The sequence below is a fragment of the Octopus bimaculoides genome, chromosome 22 (assembly GCF_001194135.2).
Source record: "Octopus bimaculoides isolate UCB-OBI-ISO-001 chromosome 22, ASM119413v2, whole genome shotgun sequence".
NCBI classification, from domain to species: Eukaryota; Metazoa; Mollusca; class Cephalopoda; order Octopoda; family Octopodidae; genus Octopus; species Octopus bimaculoides.
In genome coordinates this window covers 13,079,177-13,090,155 of record NC_069002.1, presented here as the reverse complement: position 1 = coordinate 13,090,155, position 10,979 = coordinate 13,079,177, and the positions used below count along the sequence as shown (strand labels likewise).

The 10,979-nt window shown below is 38.2% G+C and overlaps 2 protein-coding genes across 2 annotated transcripts in view; one reads left to right on the top strand and one right to left on the bottom strand.

Annotated features, from left to right (window-relative positions):
• LOC106877605 (alpha-L-fucosidase) overlaps nucleotides 1-5,906 on the bottom strand; it is a 28,584-nt gene extending 22,678 nt beyond the window's left edge. The window contains exon 1 of the mRNA XM_052975867.1: nucleotides 5,767-5,906. Within this exon, the coding sequence (XP_052831827.1) occupies nucleotides 5,767-5,819 (53 nt within the window). The 5' untranslated portion in view covers nucleotides 5,820-5,906. The remainder of the gene's footprint in view (nucleotides 1-5,766) is intronic.
• Nucleotides 1-10,979, top strand: part of LOC106877606 (DNA replication complex GINS protein SLD5) — a 36,740-nt gene that overhangs the window by 6,356 nt on the left and 19,405 nt on the right. Inside the window, exons 3-4 of the mRNA XM_014926551.2 lie at nucleotides 401-454; nucleotides 1,957-2,051. Of these exons, the coding sequence (XP_014782037.1) occupies nucleotides 401-454; nucleotides 1,957-2,051 (149 nt within the window). The remainder of the gene's footprint in view (nucleotides 1-400; nucleotides 455-1,956; nucleotides 2,052-10,979) is intronic.

Here is a 10,979-nt window from a genome sequence, read left to right as displayed (position 1 = left end):
ACACACACACACACACACACACATATATATATACATATATATATATATATATATATATACAAACACACACATATATACAACGGCCTTCTTTTAGTTTCTGTCTACCAAATCCACTCACAAGGCTTTGGTCGGCCCGAGGCTATAGTAGAAGACACTTGCCCAAGATGCCACGCAGTGGGACTGAACCCGGAACCATGTGGTTGGTAAGCAAGCTACTTACCACACAGCCACTCCTCAATACCATTTCCCCCCCTCTTTTGTTGATTTCTATCAATGGATACGTTAAAACTTCCACATGGTCACTTGACCATGAAGAAATAATAGCGTAATCTTCTCCCAAATCATGGTCACATACACAGACTTACTTCTAAATTCTGAATCTTTTATTTTTAATTTCTAGCTGGACCGAGTGAGGTTTGTGTTGAACAGTTATTTACGAATACGTCTAGAAAAGGTAAGACGCACTTTTAATTTTTTATCTGTTTCTAGATGACAACTCAGTATCTTTGATTATTTTTTACTCTTCTTTTTTAAGATAAAGGACATTGATGTTTCTGCATCTGAGAAAGAGGGACCCAATTTTAAAATATACATAAAGTGTATTGTTATTTGAATTCATATAAAAAGAAAGAGAATCTGAATCTTAAGTGAGAGAAAAATTTAAACAAGTACAGACATATACATACATACATGCTTACTTTGTAAACAGTAACCTGGTAAAGTGTATTCACATACACACACACACACACACACAATATAAACTGGTAACCTAACAAAGAATACATGTACATACATACATGTTGCTTTTCTATACACAAACTAAGAAGGTATCTTGTAGAACAGCTGTTGTTTTACTGAGATACATCTTGTAATCACCTGAAGAGACACATCTATGCTGACGGATACTCCTAAACCAGTTGTTAAGTATCCTACCCATGAGAGATCAATGCTAGATGGGTCGAAACAATTGTAATGATTAATATACATTCTCGCATCTTTTATCTTCCGTCTTTTTCATTTATCATACACACACACGTATGTATCCATCCATCAACTTGATAAAATTAGACACACACACACACACATATATCTTTGGAAAGATTATCTTTCTAGCCCAAAAGTTCCAGGTCATTAGGTCAGCTGCCTGACTATTCTGAAGGTTAATTGAAATGCTGTATGGAGGTTTGAAATATATTTGTGCAAATCCATATCGAAAATTTTAATATGAATAATGTGTGGTTAAGAAGCTTGCTTTGCAACCACATGGTTTCATGCTGGGGCAATGATTTACCATTGAAGGTCTGGCCTCTCAGGTCCCCCTGACCTAGCTCTCTTGTGGCTCTTTCCTTTGTGGGGAGGGTATCTGAAAGACAAAGTGTTCATACCCCAACTTTCACAGGAGTTAACGTAGCAGATAGGTGATACAGTCAACTCGGTCGATAAGGATATGCTGCTGGCACCGGTGTGGCAAGAACTAGACTATCATGTAGACATCTGCCATGTGGCAAAGGGCACCCATGTTGAATATCTGTGACTGTCAGTAGAAACTTGAAGAGATAGCCTTTCATGTTACACCTGTTTTCTAGCAGTATATTCGTTATAATTCACAGGTATATTTTCTTTTTGTACCATTTATTTTGAATTACCTTGTATATCGTTATCCTATCTGTTTGTTTGTCTATTTGTTCATCTCATTGTTCATCCATTCCACTATCTATCTATCTATTTATCTCTCTAGCCATTCCTCTACTTGTCTGTGTGTCCTTCCATTTGTCTCTGTCTGTTCATTCATCTTCCAAGTGTCTGTCTCTGTCTATCTGTCAGTTTATCCAGCTACTCATCATTCATTCATCCTTTTCTTCTTTCTCTGCTCCATCCATCCATCCATCCATCCATCTCCCTTCCTCCCTCACTCCCTCCAAACATCGCACTTATTCTCTCATTCAATCACTTCAGATCCAATCTCATGCTGCCCATTATATCAACAAGGACAATAGTGAAGATGAAGGACACTCGTTATTTTCACCTGCAGAGTTAGCTTTTGCTAAAGAGTAAGTTTTTTTATTAATGTATTTTCCCTTTCCTTTTTATGTCTCTTTTATTCTCTCTTTCTTTGTCTTTTCTCAGTATCTGTTTCTTTCCCCTAATATTGGGGTCCAGCCCTTACAAACCTAGACTTCTTGCTGAGTAGTAAGGACCACAGTCAATATTATCAGTGCCAAGGACCATCTTTATTCTATCAACTTAAAACCAGTTCAAATATGCTTGAGATGTATTTGAACTTGTAAAAGCTTTTCTCTGTAGTTTGTTGTGGAGAAAAATGTTTTACTTAAGGCAAAAAGGTGTTAAAATCAACAGCATCTGGTGCAGAAGAGTACTAATGAGTTTGAAATGCATCCATCAGTTCAATAATGATACCTCTGAGTTGAGCATAGTGTTGTAACACCTTTTTTGTTTTAAGTTAGAATTTTTTCTCTCTGGCAAATTGCAGTGAAAAGCTTAGTTACAATATAAATACTACTATATATTGCATATAGTCTATACGTCTGTCTTCATCCAATCAATCTATTTGTTTATCTATCCATCTATCTCTATCTTTGGTATTGCTATGTCTATTGATTTCTTAGATTATTTAGTATCATTGTTAAACAATCAACTAACTTAGATTGTGTATTTATATGATCTTTTTTATTTCTCATTTGCCTGTTTTAAGCCACACTTCAGTCTTCTATTTATTCAAATGTAAAGCTTAAATGCATCGTTAGTCCAGCTAACATTGGCTATGTTTGGATTGATGTTTAAAATGTTACCATTTTGAAAATCTTAATGTTTTGAAAATCATATCTGATGATGGTGGATTGTATGTTATGATATAATCTTTTACAACTGTCTTAAATGAAATTCTACCAAAGCAGCTGTCATAAATTTTAAATGCTACATACATATGTAGCTGCATGCATAGCTGTGTGGTAAGAAGCTTCCCAACCATGTTGGGTTTATTTATGTCTTACTCAAGTGCCATGGCCTAGGTGTCGGGAAGACACTTGGAAAGAAATGGGAACAAAATTGAAAGAAGAGGATGATGATAATAATAATAATCCTTTCTGCTATGGGCTCGATGCTTGATATTTTGGGAGAGGGGGATAATTGCTTACATCAACCTCTAAGCTCAACTAGCGCTTACTTTATTGACCCTGAAAGAATGAAAGGTAAAGTTGACCTCGGTGGAATTTGAACTCAGAGCATAAAGATGAATGGAATGCCAGTTAAAATTTTGTCTGGCATCCAAATGATTCTGCTAGCTTACCACCTTAATAATAATAATAATGGTTTCAAATTTTGGCATGAGGCCTACAGTGTCAGTGGTGGTGGGGGAAGTTGATTACATCAACTCCAGTGCTCAGCTGGTACTTATTCTATTGATCATGAGAGGATGAGAAGGCAAGTTGACCTCAGCAGGATTTAAACTCTGGACACAAAGATGGATGGAATGCCACTGATCATTTTGTCTGGCTTGCAAATGATTCTGCCAGGTTACCACCTTTATAATAATGATAATCATCATTTAACGTCCGTCTTCCATGCAGGGGTAGGAAATAATAATAATAATAATCATGATGATGATGATTTCGAATTTTGACATGAGGTCAGCAGTTTCGTGGGAGGGAGTAAGTCAATCACACCAGCCCCAGTGCTTGACTGGTCCTTATTTTATTGACCCCTAAAGGATGAAAGGCAAAGTCGACTTCGACAGAATTTGAACTGAGAATGTAAAGACATTAAATGCCACTAAGCGTTTTGCCCGGCGTGCTAACATTTCTGCCAGCTCACAACCCTAATAATAATAATAATAATAATAATAATCCTTTCTACTGGAAGCACAAGGCCTCAAATGTGTGTGGTGCGGACTAGTCGATTATATCAATCCCAGTGTTTGACTGGTACTTATTTTATCAACCCTGAAAGGATGAAAGGCAGAGTTGACCTCGGTGCAATTTGAACTCAGAATGTAGCGAAAGGCAAAATACTGCTAAGCATTTCGCCTTGCATGCTCGTGATTCTGCCAGCTTGCCACCCTAATAATAATAATAATAATAATAATAATAATAATAATAATAATAATAATTCTTTCTAGTTTTAGCATTAGGTTAGCAATTGTGAAGAGAGGTAGTAAAGTCAACTATATTGATTGTAGTACTCTTTTACTTGTTTCAGTCATTTGACTGCGGCCATGCTGGAGCACCGCCTATAGTCGAGCAAATTGACCCCAGGACTTATTCTTTGTAAGCCTAGTACTTATTCTATCGGTCTCTTTTTGCCGAACCGCTAAGTTAAGGGGACCTAAACACACCAGCATCGGTTGTCAAACAATGCTGGGGGGACAAACACAGACATACAAACACACATACATATATATACATATATACGACGGGCTTCTTTCAGTTTCCGTCTACCAAATCCACTCACAAGGCTTTGGTCGGCCCGAGGCTATAGTAGAAGACACTTGCCCAAGGTGCCACACAGTGGGACTGGACCCGGAACCATGTGGTTGGTAAGCAAGCTACTTACCACACAGCCACTCCTGCGCCAACATTAACCCTGAAAAAATGAAAGGTAAAGTTGACCCTGCCAGCTTTTGAACTCAGAATATAAAGAACCAAAAGAAATGCCGTTAAGCATTTTGTCCAATGCAGTCATGGTTTTGCCAACTTACCACCAAAAAGGATGCCAATGCTAATAAGGAGATATTCAATCTAAAACCAATTCCCCACAGGAATCCCCAAATTTCCTCCTTGGAATCTAAAATTTCCCACACCTCGACATCAGAGGGAAATTTTCTTTGGGACAAGAATTGTACATCTTGGACTACATTATTCAATGTGTTCTGTTGTTTTTGACATGATCTTCCTCTTGTTCTTGTTTTGTTCTTCTCGTTGCAGTTTTGTTGTTGTTGTTATTACTGTTGTTTTTGTTTTCTTGTCACTAGAAAGAGTAGCGACATGCATACACATACATGCATATCATCATCATCATTTAACATCCAATATCACACACACACACACACACTATCCAGGGCGGGTCATTATGCCAATAACAAATACAAAAGTGAAATCATATGTGTGTGTATATAAATATACACATATCTATATATAGGCATAGGAGTGACTGTGTGGTAAGTAGCTTGCTTACAAACCACATGGTTCCGGGTTCAGTCCCACTGCTTGTCATCTTGGGCAAGTGTCTTCTACTATAGCCTCGGGCCGACCAAAGCCTTGTGAGTGGATTTGGTAGACGGAAACTGAAAGGAGCCCGTCGTATGTATGTATGTATATGTATATATATATATATATGTGTGTGTGTGTGTATGTTTGTGTGTCTGTGTATATATGTGTGTGTGTGTATGTTTGTGTGTCTGTGTTTGTGCCCCCAACATCACTTGTCAACCGATGCTAGTGTGTTTACGTCCCCGTAACTTAGCGGTTCGGCAAAAAGAGACCGATAGAATAAGTACTAGGCTTACAAAGAATAAGTCCTGGGGTCGATTTGCTCGACTAAAGGCAGTGCTCCAGCATGGCTGCAGTCAAATGACTGAAACAAGTAAAATAGTATATATAGTGTTTTTATATATATATATATATATATATATATATATATATGCATGCATGCACGCACGTACATATATTTATAGTTTTGAAGGTGAATCATGAATTGACAACAAAGTGAAACTACGTCAACATACCTGGTATACTCAGAGCAGTTACTTACCTGAAGTAGGTGGGTGGCGGTGCAGGCGATGATGGCAGCGCAGTCGTTAACATTGCAGGATTACCCAACACACTATGCCACCATGCTGGTAGTAATAGTAACCATCAGCCAAAATATATTTTACACCTTTTCTGCCGTCTCCGCCGCACCCACACTTAATATTCCAGCAATTTCCTCAACTGAAACCAAAATATTTTCGTTTATGTCAGTATTTCATCTTTACATCTTCTGTCGACTCACGTCAGCACCAAGAGGAATTGACGTCAGTCCCGAGCTCGTTATGATGAGCGCGATGAGGAGGATAATAATGATGGTGGTGATGATGACGACAATGATAATGATGATGGTTATAATGGCGATAACAATGTTGTTGGTGATGGTATACACACACATTCACACACACTCAGTGAAAATGACATGAATATGTTTATGCATAAAATATCTATGTATAATATATGAAGTATGTGTGTAGTATATGCATACATGTGTATAAGAATGTTTACAAGTTCAGGTACTTTTGTCTGCCTTCAGAAAACGTGTGTGTGTGTGCACATGCACACACATACATATGGTAAAGGTAAAGTTACCTTCTCAAGTCTTGCTGATTCACAAGGGCCGGTTTCATGGCGTATATATCCCCCACCTGGACCGGAACGCTGGTCCGTAGCAGGATTACTTATTTTTGCCAGCTGAGTGGACTGGAGTAACATGAAATGAAGAGTTTTGCTCAAGAACACAGTGCATCACCCAGTCCAGGAATCAAAACCACAATCTTATGATCATGAGTACAAGACTCTAACCACTAAGCTACGCACCTCCACATTTGTGTATATGTGTGTGTATATGCATATATATATATATGTGTGTGTGTGTATATATGTATATATATATATGTGTGTGTGTATATATATATATATATATATATATGTATATATGTATATATATGCATATGTATACACATACACATAGTCAATTCAGATAAATGAACAATAAAGTTGACAAGAGCAGATAACAAGAGGATGTGCACAAGGAATGTATTAGTTTGATGCTCAGTAAGAAGAGAGAGTTTTCGACATTTAGAGCATAACTCTTCGTCAGAAAGGAGAAAAGGAAAAGTCCAAAGACAGAAAAGAAATCGCCTACATCATGAGCAAGCTGTTCCGTTGATTGTATCAGCTGGGACCCTCGTCGTTGTTACTGACAGAGTGCTCCTTTATATCATATCTTCATACTGTGTGGACTGAGATCCCTGTTGACAGGACACTGAGAGTAAAGAAAGTGTTAAACATCGAAAGAAATGAAGCTAGCATGATCCGCTGGATGTGTAGTGTCAGTGTGCACAAACGACAGAGTGTAGGTGCCCTGAGAAGCATCGGATGCGGCGTGCAAGAGAGACGTTTGCGTTGGTATGGTCATGTACTATGGATGGATGAGGAGAGCTGTGTGAAGAAGTGCCACTCCCAAACAGTTGAAGGAATCCAGGGTAGAGGGAGACCTAGGAAGACATGGGATGAGGTGGTGAAGCATGACCTTTGAACGTTGGGCCTCAGAGGCAATGACAAAAGACCGAAACCTCTGGAGATATGCAGTGACTGAGAAGACCCAGCAAATAAAGTGATTTCACAGTTGTAACCTACACTAGTGTCACATAGCCAGCCCACTCAAAAGTACCTTGGATTGTAGGGCAACATGCTGTGCTTGAGGAGACCTATTGAGTCAAGTACATAAAAATCAAAATCAAATGGAAATTGTAGTTGTGATCCCCGTGCCAGTGGTACGTAAAAAGCACCAACCAATTGTGGTCGTTGCCAGCCTCCTCTGGCCCCTGTGCTGGTGGCACGTAAAAAGCACCCACTACACTCTCAGAGTGGTTGGCATTAGGAAGGACATCCAGCTGTAGAAACACTGTCAGATCAGACTGGAGCCTGGTTCAGCCTCCTAGCTTCCCAGACCCAGTGCTTACCAACCACATGGTTCTGGGTTCAGTCCCACTGCATGACACCTTGGGCAAGTGTCTTCTACTATAGCCTTGGGCCAACCAAAGCCTCGTCAGTGGATTTGGTGTGTATATGTTTGTGTGTCTGTGTTTGTCCCCCCCCCCCATCATCACTTGACAACCGAAGTTGGTGTTTACGTCCCTGTAACTTAGCAGTTCAGCAAAAGGAACTGGTAGGATAAGTACTAAACTTACAAAGAATATGTTCTGGGGTTGATTTGTTCAGCTAAAAGTGGTGCTCCAGCATGGCCGCAGCCAGATGACTGAAACAAGTAAAAGAATGTATGTGTGTACACACCAAAACTGTCTGACAAATCAGAATGTGAAACTCTGAGTAACAGTTTGTTTGATGCCTTTCCAGCTTTATTAATAATGTGTGTGTGTGTGTGTGTATGTATGTGTGTGTGTGTGTGTGTATGTATATATATGTGTGTGTGTATATATGTGTATGTATGTACATATTAGGTTAATCTACTACTCAGGAAGAAACTACTCTAAGAGTGCCCTGCCTTATCTTCAAAACGCCTAGTTTTAGAATAGAGGCAGCTAATGAAGGAATAATTCCAAGTGGCTTGTTTGTTTTCCTATGTGTTCGTTCTGTTGTCTGTAAACAAAGTCCATTTTGTTTTTTATGCTCCCGTTCATTTTTCTAACGTCCTGTACCCAAATATGCATCTATATATACATGTAGATGTAGATATACATGCATATGCTTATATATCATTTGTTTTACGACACAATGAAGTAGAGAAATTTGAAAAGACAACACGAAACCGGTTATTTCTCAAAATATAATGTTTATATACCAAAAAGATTTTATAACATTTTTATTACATTTTTATTACATTTTTCTGACATAATTTAAATATATACTTTAACCATGTAACACAAGCCTTCTGTAGTTTTTTCACTCTTATTATCGTTTATATATATATATATATACACTTAAAAGAGAGAAGGAATAAATTTTATTAATGGGGTCCACTGTTAGGATAAGACTGAGAGGAAAGGATAAAGAAATTCTTTATTAATATCAGTGCTCTCTCATACAGTTGTATGACCTGGCTTCCTGCCTAGACGAAAACAATTTCATATTCCAGCTCGTGTAAATAAAAGTTAGATGCAAAAATAAGCAGATTCTAAGGAGGAAACCTATATTCTCAGTGCTATCATAGATATTTTTTTTTATATATCTCTCTTTCTCTATCTCCTTGACAAAAGGCTTTGCTAAAAATGATCAGTATTCTTATCTACCCTGCAACTTATAGAAATTTGCCAACTTTTATCATTTTGTATCATCACCATCACTATCATCATCAGCACCGTCACTATTATCATTTTCACATTTGCTCTTTCCATTGTGGCACAGTTTGCTTGAGATATATTGAGGCAGTGTTCTACAGTGTAATGCTCTCAGGATTCTCTCTGTTTCCATCTACCAAATCCACAAACAAGGCATTTCTTATCTGGTATTTTATTTTATCAACCTCAGAAAAAAAAAAAACGAAACAAAATGCAATATTCTTTGGAATCCTACTGCAACGCTTCCCATTCTCTGACCCTGACATTTGTCATCCTACCACAGACACACCCAATATTACAAATGTGATGGAATCACCCATTAACAACTTTCTCTTTCACTTTGAATTTCTCTTCCTCATAAATGACATCAGAACAGCTTCCCTAACACAAGATCTCATGTCTGTCCATCAGAGCAACCAGGACCTATTTTTTTTATTTTTTACCTATGGACCCCTTTGATCCCTATTTCATTTGCACAGGCCCTCATAGCCATTCGATGTTTAAAAAAATCCTATCATAAGCACAGGCGTAGCTGTGTCGTAAGAAGCTTGCTGTGTAGCACCTTGGGCAAGGGTCTTTCACGAGGCCAACCAAAGACTCGTGAGTGGTTTTGATAAAGGGAAACTGAAAGAAACCCGTCATATATATATATATATATATATATATATATATATATATATATATATCCCTAGGCACGTGTAAAGACATTCGAGCAAGATCGTTGCCAGTACTGCTGGACTGGCTGCTGTGCAGGTGGCACATAAAATACATCATTTTGAGTGTGGCCATTGCCAGTACCGCCTGACTGGCCTTCATGCCGGTGGCACGTAAAAGCACCCACTACACTCTCTGAGTGGTAGGCGTTAAGAAGGGCATCCAGCTGTAGAAACTCTTCCAAATCAGATTGGAGCCTGGTGCAGCCATCTGGTTCACCAGTCCTCAGTCAAATCGTCCAACCCATGCTAGCATGGAAGGCGGACGTTAAACGATGATGATGATGATATATATATATATATATATATATATGTATATAATTTATTTAAAGGTGACCTATAAATAAATAATATTTGTCTCTCACCAGATAGAGTACTTCTTTTATTGAATTTTCTATCACGGATCAGTACTGTATGTGTGTGTGTTTGTATATATATTCAGGATGCAATGGGTAAATTGTTGCCATTTTATATTCTTAATTATGCACATTGTTTTTGATTTTGTCGACTACACAGTATAGTATGGTCAGTTGGGCACCATCTGAGAAAAACAGCACCCACACACTTATTAATTCCTGTGTGTCTCAGGGTTTGGTTTTGATTATCCCCCCTCCCTTCTACACTTCTCTTATGCATTAATAAACTTCTTGACATCCTCTCCAACACCCATTCCTATATACTTGATATCACCTTTCACTCCTTCCTAACACTCTACATCTCAACACCTTTCACATGCAGTCTAGACACCTTACATCAAACCTAAACTGGTGCCATAATGATCTTGTCTACTTCAACTGCAAAAATACACAATCACCATCATCATCATCATCATCATTTGACGTCCACTTTTCCATGTTTGCCTGGGTCAAATGAAGTTCATTGATGCAGATTTCCTACAGCTGGATGTCCTTCCTGTCATCAACCCTTACCTGTTTCCAAGAAAGGTACTATTTCCCCATGACCAGACATGTTATCCATAGAACACTGAAAATGAGCAATGTTGCTTGTGTGTCTGTAAAAGTCATCATTTTAACATCCATTTTTCCGTGCCTGCATGAGTCAGACGGAATTTGCTATTTTATGGCCAAATGCCCTTTCTATTGCTAACCTTCACCTGTTTCCAAGCATATGTAGGAATTTATATATAGATATGTGTATGAATATGTGTATATATATATATATATATATATATATATATATAT